Below are 15626 nucleotides of genomic sequence, written 5' to 3'. Positions count from 1 at the left end.
CAAAATGCTTAAAATAATGTCTAGATTCCAAATAAGCAATCATTAAACATTAATTATGGTATATTACAATATTGTGGGTGTTCTCAATTCCTATCCTTAAGGTTCACCCTTCGAAAGGGATGAGACAGAGTTTTCTAATTTGCTAAAATCTGATTTTGAGAACTCCTCAAAATAATAAATAATGAAAAACTTAACTCATTGTTAATCCCCATAAAACGTTCCAGGTCCTTTGGGTGGAATATTTGGTTTTTCCTCCATGACTTGTGAGGAGAACCAGGTTTATCACAGTTGTTTGCTGTTTGATGAATTTATGATACATGGAAAAAGATTGCAGAGTAAAGTTCTTAGCCTGGGATACATAGAAAGGCTTCAGGGGATCTGGGAATAAGTACAGGAAAAAAAAAAATCAAAATTTTTTTTTTTCTTATTACTATTCTCCAACAGAAACTTAGCATTTTCTCTATGTATGAACTCAGGCAACAAACAGTATAATTGGCAGTACAAGTGCTTTTATTTGTATCACATTGCCATTGCCAATATCTCAAAATTGCATTTAAAAATCTCAATCCTAAAGCCGGGCGCAGTGGCTCACGCCTGTAATCCCAGCACTTTGGGAGGCTGAGGCAGGAGGATCACAAGGTCAGGAGATCGAGACCATCCTGGCTAACACAGTGAAACCTCGTCTCTACTAAAAATACAAAAAAATTAGCTGGTCATGGTGGTGGGCACCTATAGTCCCAGCTACTTGGGAGGCTGAGGCAGGAGAATGGCATGAACCCAGGAGGCGCGGAGCTTGCAGTGAGCCAAGATGGTGCCACTGTACTCCAGCCTAGGCGACAGAGCAAGATTCCGTCTCAAAAAAAAAAAAAAAACTAAATCCTTCCAATCTATAATAAGTCTTAGTCACATGGACAGATTATTATTTAATGTATTAATTTAAAAAGCACCTATGCCAGGGCATGGCTTATGCCTGTAAATCCCAGCTCTTTGAAAGGCCCAGATGGGAGGATCACTTGAGCCCAGCAGTTCAAGACCAGTCTAGCCAACATGGCAATACCCTGTGTCTACTAAAAATGCAAACATTTATCAGGCATATTGGCACACAGTTACTTGGGTGGCTAATCCCTTGAACCTGAGAAGCAGAGACTGCACTGAGCCAAGATGGTACCATTGCACTCCAGCCCGGGCAACAGAGTGAGACTCTGTCTCAAAATCAGTAAGTAAATAAAATAAAAAATTTAAAAGCACATATGTTAATATTTCACCAATTTGGATTTTTTATAATTTGATAATGGCGTATTAATATAATTGTTTTATTTTGTATTCCTATATATTATCTAATGCATTTAAAACCATTATTCTAGGCGGGGCACAGTGGCTCATGCCTGTAATCCCAGCACTTTGGGAAGCCAAGGTGGGTGGATCACCTAAGGACAAGCATTCGAGACCAGCCTGGCCAACATGGTGAAACCCCACCTCTACTAAAAATACAAAAATTAGCTGGGCATGGTGGCACATACCTATAATCCCAGCTCCTTGGGAGGCTGAGGCAAGAGAATTGTTTGAACCTGGGAGACAGAAGTTATAGTGAGACAAGATCACGCCATTGCACTCCAGTCTGGGCGACAAGAGCGAAACTCTGTCTCAAAAATAAGTAAATAAATAAATATTAATCTGGCCGGACGTGGTGGCTCATGCCTGTAATCCCAGCACTTTGGGGGGCCAAGGCTGGTGGATCACTTGAGCCCAGTTCAAGAGCAGGCTGGACAACATGGAGAAACCCTGACTCTGCTAAAAATACAAACATTAGCTGGGCATGGTGGCATGCTCTTGTAATCCCAGCTACATGGGAGGCTGAGGCACAAGAATCACTTGAACCCAGGAAGCAGAGTTTGCAGTAAGCCAATATTATAGCACTGCACTCCAGCCTGGGCAAGAGTTAGATTCCATCTCAATAAATAAATAAATAAATAAATAAATAAATAAATAAATAAATAAAATGCTTCTTAGAAGGAGAGGCATAGTGTGGGCCACTCAGAGCTAAATGGTGAAAACTTGAACAAGTTACCTATTTCATAATTGATCTGCATCTTCAATGGTGTATAATGCCTCACCCAGTTATTCAATTTAAAATGAAAAACAAGAGTCAAGCACTACTATGTCAACAATACTGCACAGGGCATACTGCTGCAGAAAACAAGCATTTGGGGAGTAGCCACAAAGGCATAATAAAGAAATGGAAAGTTAAGGACAGTTGAATTATGTTCTGGTTTGACACAACTCCCTAGATGTATTTCTGCAAGTTTTTTTATGTAAATATTTGTATGCCATACTATAATACCAATCTGTACTTTTAGTTATTTGTAAACTACTAGGAAGATTTAAAAGTGGACAAGTATGCAGTTAATATGAAACAGATTATAATGGCCTTCTAAGAAATCAATGGGGGGGTGGCCTGGTGCCGTGGCTCACGCATGCAGTCGCAGCACTTTGGGAGGCGGAGGCTGGCGGATCACAGGGTCAGGAGTTCAAGATCAGCCTGGCCAATATAGTGAAACCCCATCTCTAGTCTCTACTAAAAATACAAAACTTAGCTGGCATGCACCTGTAGTCCCAGGTCCCAGCTACTCTGGAAGCTGAGGCAGAAGAATTGCTTGAACCTGGGAGATGGAGGTTGCAGTGAGCCGAGATCACGCCACTGCACTCCAGCCTTGGCAACAGAGTGAGATTCTGTCTCAAAAAAAAAGAAAAGAAAGAAAGAAATCAATGTAAGAATTCAAAACAGAGAGAGATCTCATCGATTTTGAGAGACGGGGAATGAAAAATATAAACATTTCAAAATACATCATTAGATTAGTTTGAAGTTTAAAACAGTGCAGAAGAGAGAAAAAAGAAGAAAAAAACTGAAAAAAAGATACTCTGAAAGGTAATATAATTAGACCAAGATCACATAGCTCCTAAGGGGCAAAACAAGACTCAAATACATGTCATCATGTTTGCAAATTCCATACTTTTACTAAACCACAGTTCCAGAGTGTTGATTTAAGGCCATATAAAAGAGTTTGATTGCCATACTAAAGTTATTCTTAAATCTAAAGCTATATGAATCCAGCTTTTTCTCTCTCTTTTTTTTTTTCTTTGAGACGGAGTTTCACTCTTGTTGCCCAGACTGGAGTGCAATGGCGTGTTCTCCGCTCACTGCAACCTCCATTTCCTGGGTACAAGTGATTCTCTGGCCTCAGCCTCCTGAGTAGCTGGGATTACAGGCACGCACCACCATGCCTAGCTAATTTTTGTATTTTTAGTAGAGACGAAGTTTCTCTGTGTTGGTCAGGCTGGCCTCGAACTCCCAACCTCAGGTGATCCACCCACCTCAGCCTCCCAAAGTGCTGGGATTACAGACGTGAGCCACCACGCCCAGCCAAATCCAGCTTTTTCTTCATGGTTTGTAAGAATAGAGAAAAACAGTTTTTAAGTGAAGAAAACATAAAGCTACAAGGAGATGGGGCATATAAATTTGAAGCTCATATGAGGAAGATTTCACCCAGAGCAATGAAGAGGATGAATGACAGCAGAAAGGGATGAGAGAAAGGAACCACCCATCAGAAGGCTGTAACAATAGCCAGTCCAAAGAAGAGATAGAAGAGCAAGAATTACAACCATGAAAAGGCAAATAAACAAGGGAAGATGAATTTAGGGAGAATTCACCAAACTTAGTAACAGATTGGATTTGGCAACAAAGGAAAGGGAATAATTGAAGTGTCCGTTAACAAAGCAATAGTGTTGTTGTGAATAGAATATATAGGAATGTCACTTGAAAGGTTGCTTCCTAGATGTGGTTGGATATGTTGAGGGTGTGTTATAGGTAAACAATAAAGCCAATTTCCAGCAATCTTAGTTAGACAGAAGCTACTTAGATGAGGATGGTCATACTGAGAGTCTGGTACAGAAGATGAACAAGTGGATATCCAGCAATCATCCAGAAATGCAAATTTGATACTTAGGCAAGAGGACAGGCCTGAAGGGAGAGACTTTAGTTACCTGCAAGAAACTAACTCCCAAACCCATGAAGGCAAATAGGACAGTACCTTAGAGAAGTCCCGCAGTTGGAAGGCTACAAGTCAGTTCTTCCTTTGTTGGTGCTCCAGGAAATCAAATATAATGGGTTAAAGCCATTTTAAGATTAGAAATACATGGGCTCCATAAAAAGTGAATACACACTCAAAGTAAATGTGATTCATATTTGGCTCGTTTCTCATCTCAACCATTTGATTTTAATTTTTATTAACATTAATTTGTTCATGTCCTAGTTGCATTTGCTACATGAAGTCATTTGTATTTTGATGCGATCAAAAAGTGTGAAACCCTCACCTTTTGGGTTTTGCTCTGTCCCCAGCATTTACTTCCTTCATAGTCTTAGTAAAACATATAAATGTATATGCTCCCCAGATCAACATATGTTCAAGACATTGAGGAGTGAAGAAAATCAGTTAAATCACTTTCTGCCATCACTCCATTTTCCTCTCATATTGAACATAAGCTGTACTTCATTCACTATAAGCCTATATCGTTGTTTAAACAAGAAATGTAGTACTGAATATGAAACACGGTTGTTCTTTAAATTTCTCTCTCTAGGGAATTTTGTGTGTGTGTGGTGCTTGTGTGTATAATACTTGATCCTGTTACTTGAATATTTTGCAAAAGTTTATCTTCCCCATGTCCCCAAGCATGACAGACCCCTGAACCCAAAGACTCATGAACATTTTAGTAATTAATTTCCCCCAGTAAAAATTTTTTAAAAAAATTTTTTTTGACTCATAAACGAGTCAAACTCTCTGTCTTTTATGCCCTTTCCTGGATCTCTCCTGAGTTCAGCTATGCAAACAGTCCCAACATCAGGAGAATCACTGATCATTGTATTTCCCATTTTCCCAAGGAAATGTTGAACATTTATTTGAACCCTCCCAAATTAACTAAATATCCAAATAGTAACAAGAAGCTATCATAAAACATTTTGAGCCCCAACTAATTTTATCAGAAAGAGCTGTTGTTCTAAGTATCCGTACTGCTGTTCTTCTGGAGAAATTCAAAAAGAACCTGTTATTTCTCTTCTCATATAAAACAGATTTCCTGGTTAAATCTCAATGAAAATCAAGTAGTTGTTCACTGTATGATAGGCCAAAAATGTGTAGGCTATTATGAGACAGCAAGCAATTGAAGACACAAATGGAATAGTTTATATTTTAAATGAAAATGAAGTTGTCCCTCTGAACTGTGAATCTCTGAAAGCTGGAGCGTTTGATAAAGGCCGAGGCTGCCTTAATAAAAACTAGAGAAAGAAAATGTAAAGATCATAAAGGCTTAGCCGTTCTGGTTCATTGTAGAATAGAATTGGTGTGATTCCTCCTCAGGAAATTTAAACTATTTTGCTTTTCTGAATTTCAACAAACAACTCAGAAACAGGGTTGAGACTAGGTTGCTGCCAAGCTGAAAGACTGAGCTGGGAACCAATCAGCGCGCAGCGTGTCTATGTGTGACATAACACGTAATCATAGATACACTCGCAGCCTGATTTTTTTTTTTTTTTTTTTAACTATTAGATATCCAAACCTACAATCAAGTCCGAAACTTTACATGCCGTGACTCCTGGTGTATCTCCCAAGTCAAAGACTTAAGTAAAGAAAAAGGTTTGCGAGTCCGAAGGTGCAGTGAAGCGCAAGACATCCAGGCTCCTTCGGTACCTGAGTTCACTAATGACCTAGCAGCCTGTCTGCGGCCGCGCTCAAGGTGTTGGCGGCTATGTTAAGTATGAGCGGCCGCATTAAGCCGGAGCTTGCCGGTCGCGGTACTGTAATCTCAGCATTTTGGGAGGCCAAGGCGGGAGAATCTCTTAAGCTAAGGAGTTGTTTTTGGTGGTTTTGTTTGTGTTTGGGGATTTTTTTTTTTTTTTTTTTTTTTTTTTGACGGAGCGTAGCTCTGCTGCCCAAGCTGGAGTACAGTGGGGCCATCTCGGTTCACTGCAACTTCCGCCTCCCGCGTTCAGGTCCTTCTCCCGCCTCAGCCTTCCATGTAGCTGAGACTGCAGGCGTGTGCCACCACACCTGGCTAATTTTTGTATTCTCAGTAGAGATGAAGTTTCAATGTGTTGGGCACGCTGGTCTCGAACTCTTGACATCACGTTATCCGCCCGCCTTGGCATCCCAAAGTGCTGTGATTACAAGACTGAGCCACCTCGCCTGGCCAAGCTGAGGAGTTTTGAGATCAGCCTGGGTAACATAGTGAGACCTCGTTGTAAAAATAAATACAAATTTTAAAAAATCATTTGAATAAGGTTAGGCCTTGAAAACAAACGAGGGCATCTTCGTGCTAAGAAGAGCAGCGCCTCGGATTCGTTCCCGCTAAACGAGGCGGTCTTAGGAAAATCAAGACCGAGGCCAGGAAAGCCGCTGCCGTCATGCCCAAGACAGCTGTCCCGGCAGCCGAAAGGCCCAAGAAAGCTTGGGGCGCCCTTATTCCGAAGAAAAGTACTAAGCAGACCCCAAAGGCGGCTTTTGCGGATGGAGGCTGCTGGAGAAAAAGGTTGGTTGGTCAAAGGTGGCCAAGAAAGTTCCCAAGCCGGAGGTACCCAAGCCCCAGAAAGCGGCCCCCCAAAAACAGAAATTAAAAACTAGAGTACCTTAAAGGCTGTTTTAATAACTGCCCAATTATTAAATTTTTTACACCAATTCCGTGAAGGGAGGGGAGAGGGATAGAGGTAAGAATGCTTACTTACCTTGACTGAACAGAGATTCCAGTTTACGGACAGCAACAGTACACAGCAACTTTTATAGAAAAGGTGGTTGGCTCTGAAAAGAGCCTTTGGGTTTTGGTTAGCACACATTCACAACAAAATTTACGCCCTCTCCCCACGAATGCGGCGAGCAAGCTGGATGTCCTTGGGCATGATAGTCACTCGCTTGGCGTGAATGGCGCATAGGTTGGTGTCCTCAAAGAGCCCCACCAGGTAGGCCTCGCAGGCCTCCTGCAGCGCCATCACCGCCGAGCTCTGGAAGCGCAGATCGGTCTTGAAATCCTGCGCGATCTCACGGACCAGACGCTGGAATGGCAGTTTGCGAATCAGTAACTCGGTCGACTTCTGGTAGCGGCGGATCTCACGCAGAGCCACGGTGCCGGGCCGGTAGCGGTGGGGCTTCTTCACGCCGCCGGTAGCCGGAGCGCTCTTTCTAGCAGCCTTGGTGGCCAACTGCTTGCGTGGCGCCTTCCCACCCGTGGACTTGCGAGCTGTCTGCTTGGTACGAGCCATTGCGAACTTCTAAACCCTGCTAAATGACGAAAAACCGAAAGCCTAGGCTTTTCTACCCGTATATATAAAGGCAGCCCTGTTCTGATTGGACCAGGCAGCCTTTCCCCTGCAGCTCCATTGGTGGAGACCTCCACTCCCTGACAGAACATCTCCTGCATGTAGACCAAATATTAAAACTTTCCTCCGTCCGTCTCCTTTAACTGCTGGTGTTTTCAACCCTTTCCCCTCTGTGCCATTTTTCTGGCTTTTTTAAAAAACGTACTTTGATTTTCCTCTGCAAAATTTTATCTAGCTACTAGGATAACGTGTCTTACTTAATTTTTAAAAAAACGTTGGCGCCTGAAACTGGCTTTGATCAACGTTTTGAAAAAACGCGCGCTAGTTGTGATTGGTCAAGTGATTTCTTTTTACCCTCAAGTTTAGAAAGGCTAATTTTATATCTTGATTTGTCTATTTAAATTTGGAGATATTTTCAATAATTTGTTCCAAGTACACCATGACTATTAATTTGAAACCTGATGCCAAGCAACATGAACACATATTTAACTACAATGTGACATCCTCACATGAAAGCACTCTCATCTTTTACAAGTTCAACTGGTATTTGTGTAATCTGCTGTAAAGAAAAGAAATAGCCAAATTTATAAATGGCACAAAAAGACCAGTGTGCCCTTGTAGTCATGCTGAACACTGTGCAAAGAAAAGAAGCTCCACCTAAGGGCCATCTGGCTCCAGGGGATGTAGGTTTATATTCCTATTTATAATTAATGAGAGTTAGCTCAGTAGAGTGGAAAGTGGCTTGCAAAAAGCAAAAACAGACCTCAAAAATCCTTACAAATTGCAGGTAATTTCGTATCATTAAGATGCATACAAAAGATAATAAAAGGTTGTTTCTGGTTCTGTTGCTTTAAGTCACTACATTCATATGTAAATGTAAACACTGACGAACATTAACCTCTTCTCTGTATTTCTCACGCCTTTTAACAGCTTTGCAATCGTAAGGGGCTGCTGCATTGATCGATTTAAATTACCTGTCACATATACTCTCTCTGCATTTTAATTACTTTGCCTTTTTTTTTTTTTTTTTTGAGACGGAGTCTTGCTGTGTCGCCCAGGCTGGAGTGCAGTGGCCGGATCTCAGCTCATTGCAAGCTCCGCCTCCCGGGTTTTTACGCCATTCTCCTGCCTCAGCCTCCCGAGTAGCTGGGACTACAGGCGCCCACCACCTCACCCGGCTAGTTTTTTGTATTTTTTAGTAGAGACGGGGTTTCACCGTGTTAGCCAGGATGGTCTCGAACTCCTGACGTCGTGATCCGCCCGTCTCGGCCTCCCAAAGTGCTGGGATTACAGGCTTGAGCCACCGCGCCCGGCCAAGACAGAGTATCTCTCTGTCGCCCAAACTGGAGTGCAGTGACCCGATCTCGGCTCACTGCAACCTCAGCCTCAGTTCAAGCTTTTCTCCTGCTTCAACCTCCTTAGTAGCTAACATTACAGGCGCGCGCCACCACGCCCGGCTAATTTTTGTATTTTTAGTAGAGATGGGGTTTCACCATGTTGGTCAGGCTGGTCTGGAACTCCTGATTTTGTGATCCGCCAGCCTCGGCCTTACAAAGTCCTGGGATTACAGGCGTGAGCCACCGCGCCCCGCCGATTTGCTTAACTATTTTTATGGCGACTTTAAAATGGAAGGTTAGTTTCACGTTACACAGTGTAAGGACACCAACTTATAGGTAGAAGAATTACTAAAGAAAACTGCAAAATAGCTGACATGGAAAAAAATATGAGCCCTTTTAATGAGTACATGGGTGGCTCTGAAAAGAGCCTTTGGTTAAGATTGCCTCCGTAAAAAGTCAATATACAAATTTTCGTTTTACTTGCCCTTGGCCTTGTGGTGGCTCTCAGTCTTCTTGGGGAGCAATACAGCCTGGATATTGGGCAGGACACCGCCCTGAGCAATTGTGACTTTACCCAGCAGCTTGTTTAGCTCCTCGTCGTTGCGGATAGCCAGCTGCAGGTGTCGGGGGATAATGCGAGTCTTCTTGTTGTCGCGGGCCGCATTGCCCGCCAGCTCCAAGATCTCGGCAGTCAGGTACTCCAGCACCGCCGCCAGATACACCGGCGCGCCGGCCCCAACTCGCTCAGAGTAGTTGCCCTTGCGGAGCAAGCGGTGCACTCGGCCCACAGGGAACTGGAGCCCGGCCCGAGAAGATCGGGTCTTAGCCTTGGCTCGAGCCTTTCCGCCTTGCTTGCCGCGTCCGGACATTTTGATATCTTAAAATAGATGTTGAGCAACGCAGTGAAAAATGTAAAACTGAATTTTGTTAGCAAGTGAGAAACTATTATACTTGGAGGCCGAATTGTAAATAACGCTATTTGATTGGCTAGAACAACCTACCAATTACAAAGAATCGCGAGAATCACCTAATTTGCATACGACAGGGCACACAGAGACAATTTATCCAATCAATATGTAAGGTTTCAAACGCCAGTTTAGGACACCAGCTCTAGAGATATTACGAGCTGCAGAGTGAGGATACTTGTCATTTTTCTTTAGGTTGTGGGCGAGGTGTTTCTTTAAGATGCCTGAACCTGCTAAGTCTGCTCCTGCCCCAAAGAAGGGCTCCAAAAAGGCGGTGACCAAGGCGCAGAAGAAGGATGGCAAGAAGCGCAAGCGTAGTCGGAAGGAGAGTTATTCCGTTTACGTGTACAAGGTGCTAAAGCAGGTCCACCCTGACACTGGCATCTCATCGAAAGCCATGGGTATCATGAACTCCTTCGTCAACGATATCTTCGAGCGCATTGCTGGGGAGGCTTCCCGCCTGGCGCATTACAACAAGCGCTCCACCATCACCTCCAGGGAGATCCAGACTGCCGTGCGCCTGCTGCTGCCCGGGGAACTGGCCAAGCATGCCGTGTCCGAGGGCACCAAGGCTGTCACCAAGTACACCAGCTCTAAGTAATTCTAACGTCTTCATACCCAATCCCAAAGGCTCTTTTAAGAGCCACCCACTTTTTCAGCTATAGAGTTGTAATTACCTGCATATTTTCTGTGTTTACCAACAGATTTGGTTTTATCTTGATTTGAAGGGTTTGCTGCTGTGTAGGTCTAGAGCACAGTTCTTTTGACTGCTTTAAGGCAAAATGCTGTACTTAATCTTAAGTTAGTGGTAGCGTATTTATTTTACCCAAAGTGCTGGTTACAAGGCTAGCCCATTGTGCTGATGTGCACATTTTTCTTATGTTGTGCTGTGATGTGTCCCTTGTCAAACTGGTTACATAAGCAAAGAACTTTTGAAATTAAGTAATATTTCCTTTGCTACTGACAGTGTGGGGAAAAAGAATGTCTTCCTTAATTCCGGTTTAGTCATAACAGCATTGGCAAGTTTGCCTGGTTAAAATAATATAATCAAAATCTTCAAAATATAAGGAAAGCAAGACAAGCCATGTGCATGAAAACTGAAAAATGTGAACACCGGTGCCTGGATGCAGCACTAATAATCAAAATTGTTCTTTGTTTAAAGAAAAGTTTGGCTACTGGCAAAATAACATTTGTGAGTAATAACTGGAAGTCCAGGAGAGAAACACCCTTAACCCTAAAATATTTTGTTGTCACTTCCTCAAAGTTGTTTTTTACTTTTTTTCCTTCAAGGTTGACTTCATATATGTTCATTTTATTCTAATAGGCAAAAATTGTGATTTTTAAATGAAAAAATAATTTATGTCATTCTACTTACAAATACCACAATTTTTCTATTCTATATACTCACATATAAAGATACTGAAGTTGTAGTGTATTGCTTGTAATTACAAACCTTACTTAAGATCATAAATTGTTATGAATGGCATCCATTGTAGAATACTTAGAATTTTTACAAAATATTCTTGTATTTTAAAAATATTTAAAATATTTTATACAAAATATTCTTAGAATTTCAACCCAGTTAAGAAAAAAGGAATAGTATTCTATATTACTTTCTTTTCTTTTTTTTTTTTTTTTTTTTGTTACGAAGTTTCACTATTATCGCTCAGACTAGAGTTCAATGGCACGATCTTGGCTCACTGCACCCTCCGCCTCCTGGGTTCAAGTGATTCTCCTGTTTCAGCCTCCCAAGTAGCTAGGACAAGAGGCAGCTGCCACCACACCCGGCTAATTTTTATATTTTTAGTACACACGGCCTTTCTCCGTATTAGCCAAGCTGGTTTCCAACTCCTGACCTCAGGTGATCCACCCTCCTCAGACACCCAAAATGCTGGGATTATAGGTGTGAGCCACTGCACCCGTCCCACAATTTTTTTTCAACTTCCCACTCCCTGTCTGGCACATAAATGGACACAGAACACAGCACTTACAAAGCATATATAAACATTCAAATAAACCCCAACTGAAAATATGAAAACAACAAGAAAAACCTAGAAAAATGAAAGCTAAAAATACTAAATAGCTTCATGTGCAAATTTACATTGGTATAGCAGTCGATTTTTGCTTTCTGTAGTTCCATAAGTAAATATCTAAACTAAGGTGTACATCAGCTTGAGGAGAATACAACAACTTTCTGAAATTATATGCAAAAATGTGGCCATATGTGTTTCTCCTTCCCAGAACAAATTATATAGCTTTCTATCAGATTCTAAAAATATTGTGATCCACTGTGCTAAGCAGAATAAGGCTACCCCAATGATGACCACATCCTAATCCCTGGAGTCTGCAAATTCCTGCAGTCTTTGTTACATTACGTGACAAAGGGCAACTAAGGTTTATATGGAATTAAGGCTACTAAATTGGCTGACCTTAAGGAGATTATCCTGCATGTTACGAGTTAACCCAATACAATTACAAAGATTCTTAAAAGTGGAAGAGGGAATTGGAATAGAGAACTAGAGATATGGCAGCATGAGAACGATTTGGCCATAAATTTCCAGCTTTGAAAGTGAAAGAAAAGGACCATGATCCAAGGAGAGAGTGGCATCTACAGGGTAAAAAGGCAAGAGAAAAGACACAAGCTCTTTATTTCTTTAGTTAATATCAAGTCAACACCTTGACTCTTTGGCTCAGTAAGATCTGACTGAACCCCAATTTTAAAAACTATATAATTACAAATTTGTATTTTTTAATCATAAAATGTGATAATTTTTCAAACCAGCAATAGGAAACCAGTGCAACTATACAAGTTTAAGAATTGAGTAATGTACCAGCCCTGGCCCGAGACCCCACAGTCGCCGAGATGTTGATGCCTTAGAAGAACCAGATTGCCATTTATGAACTCCTTTTTAAGCAGGGAGTCATGGTGACCAAGAAGGATGTCCATATGCTTAAGCACCTAGAAATGGCAGACAAGAATGTGCCCAACCTTTGTGTCATGAAGGCCATGCAGTCTCTCGAGTCCCAAGGCTACTTGAAGGAACAGTTTGCCTGGAGACATTTCTACTGGTACCTTACCAATGAGAGCATCCAGTATCTCCATAATTACCTTCATCTGCCCCCAGAGATTGTGCCTGCCACTGAAGGCCGCAGTCATCCAGAGTCCAGAGCCTGGCAGCCCTCGGCCTAAAGGTTTGGATGGAGGGTAAGCAACCTGCAAGACTCACAATAGGAGAACCCAACAGCGATACCTACAGACGGAGTGCTGTGTCCCCTGGTGCTGACAAGAAAGCCAAGGCTGGGGCTGGATCAGCAACCGAATTCCAGTTTAGAGGCAGATTTGGTCATGGACGTGGTCAGCCACCTCAGCAAAACTGGAGAGGATTATTTTGCATTGAATAAACTTACAGCCAAAAAACTCAAAAAAAAAAAAAACAAACCCAATTCACTAACATATTAACTAATGTTCTATTAAATTACAATTTTATACATGTAAATACAAATATGTAAATACTATTACCATTATTATAGAAGTATGTAAATTCTTCCTAAATATCACAGGCTCACAGAATTTTGATATTGGTGGGATTTTAACAGCAGCAATTTACAGTTCCTTTTTGTTTAGTCTCTACATATTTGATTTCTTTTCACAGTAGAAATCCTAACATTTGTATGGAAAGGAGGAAAATTTGATTATTTTTAGGTTTTATGGCCAGCTTTGGGGCTAGCTTTGGTTTATATGTTCCATCTTGGGGAGGAAGGAGTCTAGTTCCTATAGCTAGCTTCCCGGGAGAATGGGAGGGAGAGAGAGGAATGTAGAAGGAGAAAAACTTACTGCTGAGGCCGTCATTTTGTAGTTTTCTGACTCCCAACACCACCTTTTATTTTAAAAGTCTGTAGGAAGTCGCCTATTTAATACCTTGGCCCACTACACGTTGCCAATTCTCTTGTGATAAAGGCTGCTACCAGAATCAAAAAGAAAAGAAAACTAACAATAGAGAACTAAACATTAACACACCAGTGGGTTTTTAGGTTTAGATGTGCGAGTTAGCTAGTTGTTTAAATGAGAATTATAAATTTTAATAAACAGGGAAGAAAGAAAAGCCAAAATTGTAACACGGGCCTCCACAATGAGGACTAGAATTAATGGGATCACTAATTTTCTTTCTTTTCTTTGAGACGGAGTTTCACTCTTGTTGCCCAGGCTGGAGTGCAATGCTGTGATCTCGGCTCACCACAACCTCTGCCTCCTGGATTCAAACAATTCTCCTACCTCAGCCTCCTAAGTAGTTGGGATTACAGGCATGCGCCACCACGCCCGGCTAATTTTGTGTTCTTAGTGGAGACGGGGTTTCTCCATGTTAAAGACTGGTATTGAACTCCCAACCTCAGGTGATCCGCCCTCCTCAGCCTCCCAAAGTGCTCGGATTACAGTCGTGAGCCACAGCGCCCGACGGATCACTAATTATCCATATTTTTCTCTTCGGGAAGAAAACCCTTTTGGTCAGATTTCCCTTAGCTTGGTGCTGGAGAGGGTGAGATCTTGCAGTTTTCAAACACTTCCTAAGGGGGTTCGGTCCCCAAGAGAGCAAGCAGCAGAAATGTCAGAGGCACCATGCCTGTGGGAACAAAGCTGAACTCCTCATGGAAGGAGATTGCTACAGTTCGTCTTGTGAGCCGAAGCTCCTGTTCAATCGTTCTAGAGAATCCAAGCAATAAATGATATTAACCTAAAAATGTTAATATATTTAATCTCATTTAGTTGTTAAAATAGGCCTAAATTTCCTCTTTGGGGACGTAAGACTTGCAGAGATGCCTCCGTGGAGAGCGCACTCTTCCGGCGGGAACTGGTGTCCTTGGTGACGTCATCCGGGTCTGAGCTGTGAGGGGTGGGGCCAGCAGGCAGTACCAAAGTTCCCGTATGTGCGTTTTCAGTCTTCAATTAGGTCCGAATTCCCAGCATATAAGGGTACTACCGTTGCTGGTCTTCCAGATTTCTCCAGTTTGTTTTTCAAGCTGGTTCGCCATGTCTGGTCGCGGCAAAGGCGGAAAAGGCTTGGGTAAAGGGGGCGCTAAGCGTCACCGCAAAGTCTTGCGAGATAACATCCAGGGTATTACCAAACCTGCCATCCGGCGTCTTGCTCGGCGCGGCGGTGTCAAGCGCATTTCTGGACTCATCTATGAGGAGACCCGCGGGGTGCTGAAGGTGTTTCTAGAGAACGTAATCCGTGACGCTGTTACTTACACGGAGCACGCCAAGCGCAAGACCGTAACAGCTATGGATGTGGTCTACGCTCTCAAACGACAGGGACGCACTCTTTACGGCTTCGGCGGCTAAGGCTCTTGCTTGAACGACTCAACATCTCAACTATCCCAAATTAAAGGCCCTTTTCAGGGCCGCCCACACTTTTCCTTAAAAGAGCTAATGACTTTTGCTAACCACTTAGTCACTTCATAAGTCATTGTTCCTATCCACAGGTACGTATGTCTTTCGCGGTTTTTTTTTTTTGTTGTTGTTCCAAATTATATTTGGTTTCAGCATACGATTTTTAAGGCTAGGATCCTTTTGCATTTAGAATTGCTATATTAGGCATAGCCTTTTCGGGAGGTATAGTAGGGGCTTAGGTTGCACCGAAAAGGTTAGAGTGGTGGTGTCTCATCTGTTTCTCTTGCCTTTCTTTTTTTTAAATACTTAAAACTGCATGGTTTTTCACGTAAGTAAGTAGGAAAACTGCCAGAGTGCGTAACCGCTCAAAATGGCGGACAGCGAGGAACAAAGCCGGTGCCTGGCAACGGGCGGATACGCGAATTAGCATAACGAATCTTCTGGGCGGTAATGTGGGCTTTAAATCCTGGCGGCTTGTTTTGTGTTAACGACCGAGTTTCTGGTGTGTAGAGGCCCCTGGGGTAGATCAGCTCACGCGAGGAGAGGTTGCAAGTATGCATTTCGGAATATTAATGAAG

General features: G+C 42.5%; 4 protein-coding genes and 1 pseudogene across 4 annotated transcripts in view; 3 read left to right on the top strand and 2 right to left on the bottom strand.

The window, feature by feature from the left end:
- The window catches only part of LOC107129606 (histone H3.1), a 39816-nt gene extending 32477 nt beyond the window's left edge, over positions 1-7339 (bottom strand). The window contains exon 1 of the mRNA XM_065544312.2: positions 6773-7339. Within this exon, the coding sequence (XP_065400384.2) occupies positions 6893-7303 (411 nt within the window). The 5' untranslated portion in view covers positions 7304-7339 and the 3' untranslated portion in view covers positions 6773-6892. The remainder of the gene's footprint in view (positions 1-6772) is intronic.
- A 1739-nt stretch (positions 7340-9078) lies between these two features.
- LOC102117971 (histone H2A type 1-D) lies at positions 9079-9616 on the bottom strand. Its single transcript, XM_005553809.5, has one exon. It carries the CDS (start codon positions 9564-9566, stop codon positions 9174-9176), a length of 393 nt encoding a protein of 130 aa, XP_005553866.1. The 5' UTR covers positions 9567-9616; the 3' UTR covers positions 9079-9173.
- A 226-nt stretch (positions 9617-9842) lies between these two features.
- On the top strand, positions 9843-15066 carry LOC102118330 (histone H2B type 1-C/E/F/G/I). The gene has a single exon (XM_005553810.5). The coding sequence runs from the start codon at positions 9883-9885 to the stop codon at positions 10261-10263; it is 381 nt and encodes a 126-aa protein (XP_005553867.1). The 5' UTR covers positions 9843-9882; the 3' UTR covers positions 10264-15066.
- LOC123572770 (small ribosomal subunit protein eS10-like) lies at positions 12526-13650 on the top strand (annotated as a pseudogene).
- LOC102119092 (histone H4) lies at positions 14654-15066 on the top strand. Its single transcript, XM_045390014.3, has one exon. The coding sequence runs from the start codon at positions 14689-14691 to the stop codon at positions 14998-15000; it is 312 nt and encodes a 103-aa protein (XP_045245949.1). The 5' UTR covers positions 14654-14688; the 3' UTR covers positions 15001-15066.
- Positions 15067-15626: the final 560 nt, after the last annotated feature.

This window comes from Macaca fascicularis, chromosome 4 (assembly GCF_037993035.2).
Source record: "Macaca fascicularis isolate 582-1 chromosome 4, T2T-MFA8v1.1".
In the NCBI taxonomy this organism is placed as follows: domain Eukaryota; kingdom Metazoa; phylum Chordata; class Mammalia; order Primates; family Cercopithecidae; genus Macaca; species Macaca fascicularis.
Note: the sequence above shows the minus strand (reverse complement) of the source record. Positions and strands in the feature narration are given on the sequence as shown.

Coding starts and splice junctions, on each gene's coding strand:
- LOC102117971 (XM_005553809.5), bottom strand. CDS start 9,566: ATGTCCGGACGCGGCAAGCAAGGCGGAAAGGCTCGAGCCAAGGCTAAG.
- LOC102118330 (XM_005553810.5), top strand. CDS start 9,883: ATGCCTGAACCTGCTAAGTCTGCTCCTGCCCCAAAGAAGGGCTCCAAA.
- LOC102119092 (XM_045390014.3), top strand. CDS start 14,689: ATGTCTGGTCGCGGCAAAGGCGGAAAAGGCTTGGGTAAAGGGGGCGCT.